A 14,729-nucleotide genomic window follows, 5' to 3' on the forward strand; every position below is an offset into this window, starting at 1 on the left:
TGAGGAATGCAGAGGTGGTTCAATACCTGCAAATTAATCAGTGGGATACTACATATGAACAAAATGAAGGTTAAAATTATATGATCCTTTCAATAAATGCTGAAAAAGCACCTGGCAAAATTCAATATCCACTTATGATTAAAAACTGTAAACAGTGGTATGGGCGAACATACGTCAACATAATAAAGGCATCATTATACAACAAGCCCACAATTAGCATCATATTCAACTGTGAAAAGCTAGAAGCTTTCCTCTGAGATCAGGATCAACACAAGGATGCACTCTCTCAGCACTTTTATTCAACACAGAATTGGAAGTCCTAGCAGGAGCAACCAGGCCAAAAAAGAAAAGGTATCCAAATGGAAAAGAAAGCAGTACAACAGTCACTATTTGCAAATCTAAACACTCCATCAAAAAACAGTAAAAGCTAATAAATTCAGTAAAGTTGCAGGACACAAAATCAACATATAAAAATGTTTTTTTGCACTAATAAACTATCAAAAAGAGAAATTAATAGACAACCCCATGTATAGATGCATCAACAATGATAAAATACCTAGGGATAAATATAATCAAGGAGGTGAATGACCTGCATACTGAAAATCACAAAACATTAATAAAAGAAATTGAAAAAGTCACAAGTAAATTGAAAGACATTCCAAACGCATGCATGGGAAGAATTAATACTGTTCATATGTCCATACTACCCAAAGCCACCTACAGATTCAATGCAATCTGTATCAAAATTCCAATGGCATTTTGCATACAAATAGAACAATCCAAAAATTTGCATGGAATCACAAAAGATTTCAAATGGCCAAAGCAGTCTTGAGAAAAAAAAAACAAAGATGAGGCATCACACTTGATTTCAAACTGTATTACACAACTACAGTCATCAAAACAGGGCAATACTGGCATAAAAACCAACACAGATCAATGGAACAGAATAGAGTGCCCTGAAATAAATCCACACATACATGGCTAATTAATTTATAACAAAGAAGGCAAGAATATACACTTAGGTAAGAACATTCTCTTCAATAAATGGTATTGGGATATTTGGACTGCTATGTATAAAAGAATGAAACTGGACTACCATTTGAACACCATACACAAAAATTAACTCAAAATGGATTAGAGACTGAAATCACAAAACAACTCCTAAAAGAAAACATAGGCAGTAAGCTCCGTGACATCAGTCTTTGAGGATTTTTGACTCTGACACCAGAAGCAAAAGCAACAAAAGCAAAAATAAACAAATGAGAGTACCTCAAATTAAAAAGCTCCAGCAAACTACTGTATTTTTGGACCATAAGATGTACCTAGGTTTTAGGGGAAGAAAATAGGGAAAAAAATTTTGAAGCAAAAAATATGGTAAAACATTTAATAACAAATAATGTTTCACCAATATAAACATAACCTACTTTCAGACTTTAAGACACACCCCCATTTCCTCCCAAATTTGGGGGGGGGCCTTATAGTCTGAAAAATAATGTATTGGCAAAATGAAAAGGCAACCCACCAAATGGGAGAAATTGATTGCAAGCTATACATCTGATAAGGGCTTAATATCCACAATATACAAAGAACTCTTAACTCACTAGCACAAAAACAATCAGATTTAAAAATGGGCATACTATTTGAATAAACATTTCCCAAAGAAGACATACAGATGGACAACAGTACATTAAAAGATGCTCAGTATCATTAATCACCAGGGAAATGTAATCAAAACCACAATGAGGTATTATCTCACACCTGGCAGAATAGCTATTACCCAAAAGATAAGAAATAACACATGTTGGTGAGAATGTATTGTAGAAAAGGGAATACTTGTGCACTGTTGGTGGGAATGTAAATTGGTGCAGCCACTGTGGAAAACAGTATGGAGGCTCCTCAACAAATTAAAAATAGAATTACTATAGAGTTGAGCAATTCCACTTCCAAGTATGTACCCAAAGAAAAAACACTAACTGGAAACAATATATGCACTTCCATGCTCACTACAGCATTATTCACAGTCGCCCAGATATGGAAACAATCTAAGTGTCCATCCATGGATGAATGGATAAAGAAATCCTGTATTTGTGACAACATGGATGGATCTTGAGGGCAATATGCTAAGTGACAGAGAAAGAGAAATACTGGATGACCTCCTATATGGAATCTATACTATAAATAAATTAATTAATTAATTAATGAAACCTAACAAGAAAAAGAGAACAGATTTTTAAGTACCAGAGGCAGAGAGACCAGGAGTGGGAGGGGAAATTGGCCAAATCGCACAAACCTTCAGTCATAAGATTACTAAGTGCTAGGGATGTAATGTACAACATGATGACTACAGTTAACACTGTTCTGTGGTATATTTGAAAGTTGTTAAGAGAGTAAATCCTAATTACCACAGGAAAAAAATTTTTTGTTTTCTCTTTTTTTTTTGTATCTATATTAGATAATGGTAACTAAACTTACTGTGGTAATCATCTCACAATATATGTAAGTCAAATTATTATGCCATACACCTTAAATTTACAGTGCTATATGTCAATTACATCTCAATAAAACTAGAAAAAAATGGCACAGAGTTATAAACATTATTAAATTTTATTAACAAAAACTTTATACATTTTCTTTAATACATGTGGAATTTTACATCTAGGTAAAATAACAACACATTCAAACTTTACCATTTATACAAATTGTTACAGAATAATAACCAGTGGGTTAAATAAGTAAAATAAACCACACCGATTTTTTTAATTATCTACAAAAGATTTGACTTTCTTTAAAATTCCCCTGAACATATAAAAATAAATTAATTTTACTTTTTAATTAAATCTACCAATTAGAAATATTACAAATCAAAATATCAATGTTATCTTATGAATTTTTCACAATACAAAACAGATTCACAAAACCTTATTTACAGAAATGAGGTAAGAACTGTGCAATGTTTAACCAAGAGACATATTGCAGAATTAACATGTTCTTCTAGCTAAGTACACAGTGGAGGTCTAATTATAGCTGGGTCTTTTCCACTAATAATTCACACATTTTAGTACAGTTCAATGGTTACGTCCCCAATTGCTGAATCGATACACTGCCATACTGTCATATCAGCAGTGTGGTGACCCAAAATGGAAGGGCTGTAATACAGACTTCACCTGTTTCAGGAACTGCAGTGGTGGGGTGTTTGTCTTTTTTGTTTGAAATCACTGTCAGTAATGGAAAGTTATTTAAATGAAAAAACAAAAATCCTTACCAAATCCACTCATTTTTCTTGTGACTCATTAGTGGATAAATACCCAGGTAACAGTTTTGCCTGAGCTATCTACGGTGGCATAGAAAATTTTTAATAAAGGCAGAATCATGGGGAAGGCTGCTGGTGCAACACTGACTATCCCTACTACTCACAAGGACTGACTATAATTATAGTGCAAGCTCAGCTGTCTAGAGCCATTTCAACACCATGACGGCACTAACAGGCACTTGATTCAGGCCAAACCCTACCATCAGTTTCCAGAGTGGCCCCATTTCTGAAAGAAGTTGTCACTTTGAATTGATCTGGTTCCCCCAGCAGCCTAGAACTCACTTAACTCAAAGTTTCTTTGAAATATGAGTAGGTCTTAATACTAAAGAAAATGCATTTAGCAAAAGAAAATTACCTTTAGCAGAGGCAGACATTACCACCCTAACTTGATTACCAAAATTGGCCAAATCCCATTAGAAAGGAAATTTTTATAACAAAGATTGCAAAGTCCCAGTTGATGACCTATTTATTTGCAATAAAATAAAACTCCAGAAGAAACTTGCCAGTTCCTGGAAATTTGTTTTAAGTTTTGACTCACAGAGTAAGCACACTGTTACCCAAACAAAATATGTTTTCATATTCCAACTTGTACAATAAAATCAAATAGTTTATAAATGGAATGAGTCATTGTTTTTACTATTCATCTCTCCAATTTGTAACAAAATTAGGTGTGCACCGACTATATTAAATTTCTCTTAGGCTGATAAACTCACTGCATGTAAATTATTTCACTGACAAAAGTTAGTTATTACATTTTCTTTCAAAGTTCAAAAACTCTGGGAGAGGGATGGGGGATATGGGAATTCCATTTCAGTGCAACAAAGCAACAAGAAAATTAATCAAAGCCTTACAAGAATGTCCTTGTGGCAATAACCCTCTGTTGTGCGGTTAGTTTCTTGCTGCATTTCCTCGCAGGTGTAGTAAGAGGACTGCAACAGCAGCCAGATGAAGTGCTAGAACAGCAGGACAGGCAATTTCTAGATGTTTCTCAACTGTCAACTTTTCTCCTGAGCAACAGGCCCGGTTTTATCACTAAGTCTCTGCAGTTAAACAAAATCAGATACATTAGTGAAATGAATTTTTGGCTCACATTTGAGGTAATATCCCCTTAATTGAAATTACAGGTGAGGTAAAATGTGGAATATGGTTATTCCTTTTATTCTGCAAGTCAACATGGCTACTTTTCACCATAATATAAAGACAAATTAATTGGTAAACAACTATCAATTGTTTTATAAACATGAAATTCAGCAGTAAACAAAGGCAGAAATGCCCACCTGAGGGACAGAACTCACCAAGGAATGAATGTAGAAATCATTCCCTGAAACTGACTTTTCCACGGATGCAGTAATGTGGTACTGTGGAAAAGGACTAACAAAGCCATGGGTTCAGATCCAACATGTGCTATTTATCTTTTGATCTTTAACCACTTTCAGTCTCCTTTAACTCATCTATAAAAATGGGATTATAGTCTATTATTATTTTTAAGATTGAAGTCACACATGCTATTGTATCTAACATAGATATCTGGTGTATAGTAGGTACTCATAAATAGTATTTTCCAGCCTTGCTTTTCTCCATTAATAGTTATTTTATATTATTCATTATTGTGGTTTTTCTTTTAAAAATACATCCATATAGTACAGAAAAGTTATCTTGCAATTAATTCACTTTCTAACACAAGAAAAAACAACACAAAAATTTCCTAAATTAAGATGGAATCACTTAAATTTCACATGTCAGCCAAACACTGGAGAGGTAACTAAGTCTGTGATTAAGGACAGTATGTATTTACAATCTGGAAATCTGAAACAATGGGGTAAACAAAACCCAATAATCTATATTTTAAACCAATTCTTGTTACTATATTCAAACTAAAAAGCACAGTCAACAGCAAGCTTTCAAATTATGGGAAAGAACAAGCATTGTGACTTTAACACTTCTATTTGCCACAGCTCCCACCTCATTCTTTCCCTTCTTCCTTCTCTTGATGTCCAGTCTCCACTCTATATCCCAGTATCCTTCCTCTAATAGGGCTCTTCCCTGAACTGGAATTTAGGGAAAACATTTATACTCCAGTAAAGTGGGCCTAATCAAAGGGGAGAATTAATAGAAACAGCCTTAAAAAAGTATGCTACTGTATGGATAGTACACTGTCCCTGCACCCATTTTTAATGTATCCTAACTTGTACACTGACAGGGTAAGTTACTATCACATACCATTAATACAAATTTAAATCCCAGCCCTGCCCTGTGTGGTTCAGGTGGTTGGGTGTCATCCATCAAAGCGAAAAGGTTGCAGGTTCGAATCTTAGTCAGGGCACATGCCTGGATTATGGGTTTGGTCCCCAATCAGTGCACTGTATGAGAGGCAACAGATCGATATTTTTCTCTCCCATTAATGTTTCTCTCCCTCTCTAAAAATAAATCAATAAAATCTTTTAAAAAATTAAATTCCATTGCAAATGTGATTATAATTTACTTTTTTAAAATATTTTATTGATTTATTTTTAGAGTGGGGGAAGAGAGGCAGAGAAATACCAATGCACAAGAAAAACATTGGCTGGTTACTTCTCCTATGCCTCCATCTGGACACCTGGCCCACAACTCAGGCATGTGCCCTGATTAGAAATTGAACCCACAACCTTTTGCTTTGTGGCACAATGCCCAATCTACTGAACCACACTGGTCAGGGCTGTAATTTACTTTTTTAAAAAATGTAACCTGATAGAATGGTTGGAGTACCCTAAAATTTATATATTAGTTTTATTATAAATATAAGTCAATTTTAGGAAGCACTTCACAGTAAAATAATAAAAGTATTCCTAAAATATCTAGACTAGTTCTATAATTAAACTAATTATTCTCACCAAGCATTGTCTTCTGAGTGGACTGTCCCATGTCACTAAAACCTTATGTGCAAATTCACACTGATATACTTCAGGAATATATAATTTGGGTTAGGTCCTTTGTGTTTACACTATCCAGCTGCTAAACAACTTGTATTAAGAAGAAATTACAGGGGGAATATTTTTTTTAAAGGGAGAGACAGAAGAGAATCATCTCTGATTAATCAATAAACTTCTTTTTATTTCACTAGATATAATCAAACAAAGACACTTACTGCTCCTTTCTGACTTGCACTGTCGCCATGGATGGTGAGAAATGGGTTGGTGGTAGCTGGGTGCAGCGGCGGTGCCTGAGTACCTGCAAGTAGGTTGTTTATTGGTATCTGTGTCGGTCCAGAAATCTGCAGCTGCTGTAGTTCTGGCTGATGGTGCTGCTGGTGGTGATGTTGTTGCATTAACTGATACAGAAGGGCCTGATGTTGCTCCTTAGGTAAAAATATGTGAGAAAAGATGAGTTTCTTGTCATCGAATTCAGCAGTTAGTAAAGCCTGCCTTTTCTATTTTCTTCTTTAATATTAGAGATTTAAACATAAGTCACATCCATACTACTAAGAAAGAAAACTAGTACCTCTTCTGGAAAAATACATTATGCTAGATAGTATGTACTATAAAATGTTAATATCATTAGTGAATGGCTTATTTTCAAAATGGGCAAACAAATGTAGGAGACCTCTATTTAAATTAGGTTATCCACAATAATCAAGACCAACAGCAACTTACAAAACTCATTAAGTTCCCTGTATGTAACTTTAGAATAAACTATGTGGGTCAAATCCTTCCCCTAATTCTGGGAACTTAAAATATGTTTAAAGTTCTCATTCATGCCGACAGAAAAAGTGCTTTCTTCATGTAGTTATGAGACTACTCTTTACAGTGAGCATGTATTTCATTTCCTGAGTGCTTCCTATGTGCCAGGCACTATTTAGAGACATGTGTTTTGTGCTTGAGACATATTAATGTGGCGGGGGGGGGGGGGGGGGGGGGGGGGGCGGCGGGGAAGAACCCCTGTCCTTATGCAGTCCACCCTGGGAGAAAGATGGAAAGACAAACAAAAATGTTAGAATATGAATATTGCTAAGGGTCAGGGAAAAGAGAAATGTGTGTGAGAGAGTATGGCAAGGGTGTGGGTCTTGTGAAATAGATTGGTCAGCCCTGGCTGGTGTGGCTCAGTGGACTGAGTGCAGGCCTGTGAATCAAAAGGTCACTGATTCAATTCCTGGTCAGGGCATGTGCCTGAGTTGCAGGCCAGGTCCGCAGTAGGGGGCATGCAAGAGGCAACAGATTGATGTTTCTCTCCCTCTCTTCCCCTCTCTCTAAAAATAAAAAAATAAAATAAAATCTTAAAACAAAATGAAATAGATTAGTCAGAGAATTCTCTATGTAGATATGGCTGGGGCAGGGTGGGGGTGTTCCAGGTAGGTAGAACAGCCAGTGCTAAGGGGCTGTATTTCACATCCAGTATAATCAAGGGAGATGGAGATGTCAAGACCAGGAGTGCTGAAGTGGAGGGAGCAAGGAGGAGGCAAGAGGAGACTATGGGCCTCATGGCAGTAGGCCATGAATACTTATTTAACTTTTACTAGAAGTAAAAAGTGTAAGATTTTGAGCAGAGAATTGACACAAATGTGATTCAGGATTTCTTAATGGATTCAATGTGAGGCATCAGAGAAAGGGAGGAGTGAAGGATGACTGCAAGGTTTTTGCCTTGAGCAACTGGAAGAATGGGCTTGCCGTGAGCTGAAGAAAAGAAACTGTGTGTGGAGCAGATATGTGGTGAAAGATGATCATTTCAGTTGTGGACAGGCTATGCATTAAATATCCAGTAAGATATCCAAGTAGAGATACCAAGTAAGCACTTGGATACAGAAGTTTGAAATTCCAGAGTAAGGCCTGGGCTGGAAAAGTATCCTATACACAAAGGGTATTTAAAGCTATGTGACTGGAGGACATCACCAAATTCTAGAACACTCTAAGGGGCTGAGGAGAAGAGGAGGAAAGGAATGACCATTTAGGCAGGAAAAGTTTTATGATAATGTGGTATTCTGGAAACTAAATAAGGAAGTGTTTCATGAAGGAAAGAGTGATCAATTCTGTCAAATGCTGTCTCCAGCCAGGTCAAGTGAGATGAAGAACGAGAACTGACCGGTGTGGCTCAGTTGACTGGGCATTGTCCTAAAAAGCAAAAAGTCATCAGTTGGATTCACGGTCAGGGCCGATGACTGGGTCGTGGGTTCCGTCCCTGGTCAGGGCATATGCGAGAGGCAACTGGTTGATATTTATCTCCCTTTTTTTCTTCCTCCCTTCCCCTTTCACTAAGAATAAATAAAAATAATCTTTAAAAAGGTGAACTGACCACAGGACTCAGCAACATGAAGGTCACTGGGAGGACACAGTGAGCAGAGAAACAGGGTAGCAGTGGGTAGGGGGGTAGAGTGAAGCAAGAGTTTTTCTTAAAATGGGAGAAGAAAATATGCCTTATAATAATTCTTACCTACATAAAGTTCAATGCTTATAAATGAATAAACTCTACCTCACAACCCTGCCTGACAAAGGAAAAAGTAAATTTTAAACTACTTCAGTCCTTATGGTTTCTGAGAAAAAAATTTGTACTAAAAATTCCTTAATCAACCATGTTCTGAAAATGAGACATCTATATGTACTATCAGGAGAGTGAAATCTTGATTAATGGGAAGAGCCCCAAATTAGCTGAATTTTAGTACTTCACATTAGGAGGCAGCTTGAAATAGGAAAACAAGATCTCATTTTAGCGTAAGCATTTAAGAATTTATATACAATCTATCTTTATACCACTGGAAATATAGTGACATGAAAATGATGCCAAATATTTTCAAAATATTTTTGACTCAAGAAAGTAGGTAAATATATTCTAGAAAGAAATTATAAGAAGGCTGAAACTCTGAGTCATTTAAATAGTACCTTCTATAGGCAGTCTAACTCTGTGAAGTGTGCTGGAGAAATGAGGCTGGAGAAAAGTCACACGACCACATCAACTTGGAGACTTTAAATTCATGACTACAGAGGGCTATCCAGTGTTGCTGCTGCATATGAGTCACACACTTCCACAAGTCTTAGTTAACTCTTTCTACCCCTTTACCAATGTACCTACTCCACATCCTCTTAACTACCAATACTCCATTGTCCCTCAGCTGATAACTTTATTTATAATTTGCATTAAAAACATTAAAAGTGGATACCCTCGATAGCCTATCATAAAACCGACTGACAGCTGTTCTGCCTGCGCTCTTCTCAGAACAGAATGCTATGATCAGCTCCTCTTCTTTCTGAGGAACTTTGCTGATCTGGGACTCTTCTTCCTCTCACCTGTACCAGAAATTAACTTATTAACAAAGACTGTCATATTCAAAATGAATAGACACCACCCTCTTAGGCCATGTTTTTCTCCTGTTAGGTGTCCACTTCCTTGCTTTTCTACAGTAAAACATCTTTAGTTGCCTCCATGCCACCTTCACTTCCTCTCCTCCCATTTCCTTTGGAACCAGTGAGTGAGGTTTTTACTTCTCACTAAGACCGCTTGCATGAAAAACCTTTAGACAGCCAAATCCAATGGTCCATTCTTACTTGTTCTGTCAGAAGCATTTCACGCAGCAGAGTCCTCCCTTTCTTAAAACATTTTCTTCACGTGGGTCCCTAGAACACCACTTTCTGAGTTTCTCTCTTAAGTCACTGGCCACTTTTTTTCAATATCCTTTACTAGATTATTGTTCTCTTCCAGGGTGTTCAAGCTCAGTCTTCAGATCTTATCAAATCTTGTGGATCTAAACATCACATATGCAGTAATGGCCCCAAATTTACATATCCAACTGTATCCTTTCCTTAGACAGGCAATTGACCATCTAAAACCAGACATCTCAAACTCAGAATGTGCACAGCACAGGATAACTCCTGTTATCTCTGCAAAACCTGTTCCTCCTAGTCATCCAGATCTCAGTAAAAGTCAACATCCAATTGTTTAAGGACTCTCCCTTTTTCTTTCCTTTTTAAGATTTTATTTATTTATTTTTTTAGAGAGAGGAGACGGGAAGGAGACAGAGGGAAAGAAACATCACTGTGAGAATGAAAGAGTTGCCTCTCACATACCCCCAACTGGGGACCTGGCTCACAATGTAGGCATGTACCCTGGCTGGAACCAAACCAGCAATCTCTCAGTTCGCAGGCTGGTGTTCAGTCCATGGAGCTGCATCAGCCAGGGCAGGTCTCCTTTTTTTCTTGAATGTCCAACAAACAAGTCCTGCTGGTTCTATCTTCAACATATACAATTCCAGACAGTTTCCCACCACGTTTATCACACTGTTTTAAGATACCAACATCTACCCGGGATGCTCCTGTTTCTACTGTTGCCACCATCTCCCCTGGCCCCACACACAGATTATTCTCCATAATACAGCAGCTAAATCCATCTTTTAAAAATGTGATTATCATGTCACTATACTGTTCAAAGTCCTCCAATTAATTCTGTAAAATAATCCTGAAGGAAAAAGTGAAAATATATTAAATAAAACTTTTTTAAAATTGGAATAATTATTAAAGCTAGGTGATTAGTATACAAGTATTATACTCTTTATTGGTGCACTTAAAAAATTCCACAGTAGAAAGGTTAAAAAAAAATCACCAGTGGCTTACCATCACAATTAAGGTAAACTTAAATTTCTTGCCACAGACTGCCAAACAAGTTAGTCTATGATCTTCTATACAAAACTTACCTGCCTGACCCTCTGCATTAGCCTTTCTCATTCTGCAGTCATGCTAGCTTTCTTTCTTGTCTCCAAAACATAAATACTTGTCCAACTGAGGTCTTTACAACTGCTGTTCCCTCTACCTGGAATGTGCTTTCTCTTCTTTTCCTATGTCAAAAGTCATGCTCCTTAAACTGCTTTTCAGATCTGTGCTCAAACATCACTTACTCAAAGAAGCTGGACCATCCTATTTAAAATGACCCTCAATGCCACTGTTTTCTATCACTTTACCCTGCTTTATTTTTCTTCTCAATACTTATCACTACCAAATAGTATGTATTTATTTATTGTCCATCTCCCCTCTCAGAAGGAAGCTCCACAAAAATGCAAAGTCTTGTTTACCACTCTACCACCAGAGGCTACAAGGGCACCACAGCACATGTGCTCAGTGGGGTCAACAGTGTCAATGCAAGTATCGCAGACTATACCAAATGGCAAGACAAACTATTTTTGCATTATGCGTCCCGTAACAATATTTCACAAAGTGGGTAATCAGCACAGTACACAGAATATCTATGTACTTTAACTTACATCATGTTCTCCTAATAAAAAAATCAAATATTACTGATATCAAAAGGAAGCACTTACTGGAGTGAGCTGTTGAGAATTTAACAATTGCTGAAATTGCTGTTGATGAAGAAATATTTGTCTTTGCTGGTCAGAAAGTAATCCTAGTCCTGAGGCACTGAAAAAAAGATTAAAATTCTTACTTTCTACTATATACCTTTAATGTTTTTTTAAATGTAAAATGAAAGACTACTCTTTGATTTGATGTTTAATAAGTTCAAGTCAAGTTTTTAATCTTGTTAACACATTTTGAAAACAATGATGGGCAAATTTCTTATTTTTGTGTGTAGCTGCATGTGCACACACCTGTGTGTGCAACCATGCATGCAGATACACAAAAACTCACATTGTCAAGACACGTTTTGTTTTCCTTTTTATTGTAAACTAAGCAGGCACTAAGTTATTTTATAGAATAAAAATTTACATGTGTTTACAACATGCACATGTAATAATTTATTCTTAGTTATTGAAGAATAATTTAACCTACATTAAGTAACACATATTTAAAACAAGACATAATCCAAACACACTAGTCAGTGATTTGACCCAACCTTTTAAAATGGTCCCAATGGTCAGTAAAATTAAATACTAACGAAGAGAGAGCCAGAAAAAGTTTACTGGTGCCCCTGGAAATCCATTTAAAATTATTTATTCCTCAAGACTATGTTCAATAACATGACACTAGTCTCTTTATTTTGAACATTCAAATGAAATTCCAGTACAATGAAACAGTGAGTCTCACTTCCTCAATATTCAAGATGAATATCTAACCTTTCATCCTATCACAATCTTTTATTATAAAGGTAATAGAATTACATAGCTGAATTTTAAGAAACCAATAGTTCATATGTGATCTTCATTACAATGCTACTTTTCTTTAGAATTTATGATACATAAAGGTAATACACACAGCATAAAATCAAAAGGGAATTTTTCAGCACAGATTATATTTGATGTTTTGTCACTCAAGTGGCTTACTTTTGTTTTAATTTGAATTACTTAAGTTTGAAAAATAAATGGCTCTCAGTAAATATACTTAAAGTTTGGTGGACTGTAATTTCTTAGAGTATATCTACATGGAGAACATTAAAAATCCCAATCTAAAACATGGACAACAGTATTATGTTGCACTGGAAAACCTAAAATATATTTTAAGTAAGTTTCTTACCTGTTAGTCAGTGTAGCTGGCATTGGATGAGTTGCATTAGGTTGTACAGTTGTGTGGGTGAGGGGGGTAGGGTTCTGGGACATTGTGACAGGGGTCTGAATAACACCATTTAAAGCTCCTACAATGCCATTAATTGCCAGTTGGTTACCTGGCAAAGCTCCAATTATCCCACCCACTCCAGGCACTGCAGGAATGGTGGATGTTACAGTCTGCATTCCACCAGCCAGCGCCCCCACTGTCACACCATTGACCTGCTGCACTCCGCTAACGCCTGTGCCCTGCTGAGCTGGGCTCTGCCCAGCAGGAGGTGGCGTAGAAAGAGCTGATGAGCTGCTGGTGCTTTGTCCACTGGAGGTTAAGTCCTAATGAAAGGAAGAATGGAAATTTAAATTGTAAGGAACATAGCAAAATTGTTGGAAATAATTTTAAACCATTTAATGGGATACACTATTGTTTATGAGTAAAATACACAAATGAAACTAACCACATCAAAATTACCTGATTTAATACAGGAAGCGAATTGTCAGGTAAAAAGCTGTTTCCTAGATGAGGGCTCTTACTGCTATTCAAGGAATCAGTAGTAGGAGCTGGAATAATAAAAGACAAAAAAAAATAACAACCTATTTACCCTGTTAAATTATGTTATGTAAAAGACTGAAGGCTTATCTGAAAGCTAATCCTGAAGCCCATATTAAAAACACTTAAAAATTAAGTCTTACTCTGCCTAAGACCATTTAAATGGAAAAAAAATCTATATCTCTACTGAATACCATGGATTTAAATCAATAGAGATCATTATACATTTAAATTTCATCATTAAATTATATGCTAAAGAAGTTAGAAAAAGTCAAGTTCATCACTTAAGAGGATTCTTTATGCTCTTCAAAATTATCATTCCTTTTCTACACCTTCATATAAGTTATTATTCACTTACTTAAAAGGTATTGTAAGTCTAGACTACTTTCCTTAGATACACAATAAATATTTTCATACCATTCTGTGCTGAAAATGCATGAATTTGATGAGATGGACTAGGATTTGTTGTTATTGTTGGAAAAGGCACTGAGAGCTGTGCATTCAATAACTGAAGGCGTTCCTTTTTGGCAGTTAGGTTTTTAATTTGTTCCTCTAATCTTCGATTTTCAACTTGAAGTTGGTGTAATGACTTCAGCATTCCTAAAACTAGCAAACATTTGGATCATTTTTAACAAAGACAAGTTCACACACAGAGCTAAATATTTTAAGGATTTAAGTGTCAATAACTTTTCAAATAGTTAAAATAGAAAAGTAGAGATTCTGTAAAGCATTTTTAAGTGCTTAGGTTTTATTCCTAAATTTATATGTAGATATATATATTTGTACATATATAAGGATAACAAAAAAAAAAACCACCTACCTGGTTCATGTAATTTCCATTCTCAAAAAAATAACATAAAAATGACAAAAACATTCTATTTTCATCAAAATAAACCTAATTAAAAATTCAAAGTGCCTGCCACGATCATACACTAATAGTGCATTTAAAGTGGAAAGAATCACACCAATATCCTCCAACACAATAAAGACCACATGTTTTTGTTTGCTCCTTGCTTAAGCTAGGTATGCTAGGTAGACAAGGCGAGGAACCTCTAAACCCAGATGCTCAGCATGCTAATGCACAGATATCCCAGCAGGGGGCAGTGTGCATGCACCTCAGCCCCCACTCCCAGAGAAGGCTCATCATCTGTAAACAGACTCAGTCTCTGTCCTGCCTTATCACCTCAAACACAACTGAGAGCTTTAGACTGACAACATGGAGTGCTACTGTTATGCTACAGTAATAGACATTTTAAAAGTCCTGTGTCTTAAAAAGTAGTATTTGTTTAACATGCCCTCTGGGTCTTCAAAAGACACATATGGTCATTTCCAAAGATTTTAACACTTATCCCTCCCTCTTCAAGATCCCACAAAGAAACCCTTACTTAGTGCACCCAAGTGAGATGCATAAGACTAAGCAAAAC

The 14,729-nt window shown here is 36.2% G+C and overlaps 1 protein-coding gene across 15 annotated transcripts in view; it reads right to left on the minus strand.

Annotated features, from left to right (window-relative positions):
• Nucleotides 1-2,580: 2,580 nt before the first annotated feature.
• MLLT10 (MLLT10 histone lysine methyltransferase DOT1L cofactor) overlaps nucleotides 2,581-14,729 on the minus strand; it is a 254,453-nt gene continuing 242,304 nt past the window's right edge. For 14 of the 15 annotated variants that reach the window (XM_036023436.1, XM_036023475.1, XM_036023459.1 and 11 more), the window contains 6 exons: nucleotides 13,723-13,911; nucleotides 13,228-13,316; nucleotides 12,730-13,091; nucleotides 11,583-11,679; nucleotides 6,435-6,644; nucleotides 2,581-4,350 (listed from right to left, as the gene is read on the minus strand). In XM_036023436.1, the coding sequence (XP_035879329.1) occupies nucleotides 4,306-4,350; nucleotides 6,435-6,644; nucleotides 11,583-11,679; nucleotides 12,730-13,091; nucleotides 13,228-13,316; nucleotides 13,723-13,911 (992 nt within the window). In that variant the 3' untranslated portion in view covers nucleotides 2,581-4,305. The remainder of the gene's footprint in view (nucleotides 4,351-6,434; nucleotides 6,645-11,582; nucleotides 11,680-12,729; nucleotides 13,092-13,227; nucleotides 13,317-13,722; nucleotides 13,912-14,729) is intronic. The other variant, XM_036023455.1, reaches the window with a different exon arrangement.

Source organism: Phyllostomus discolor, chromosome 1 (assembly GCF_004126475.2).
Source record: "Phyllostomus discolor isolate MPI-MPIP mPhyDis1 chromosome 1, mPhyDis1.pri.v3, whole genome shotgun sequence".
NCBI lineage: Eukaryota > Metazoa > Chordata > Mammalia > Chiroptera > Phyllostomidae > Phyllostomus > Phyllostomus discolor.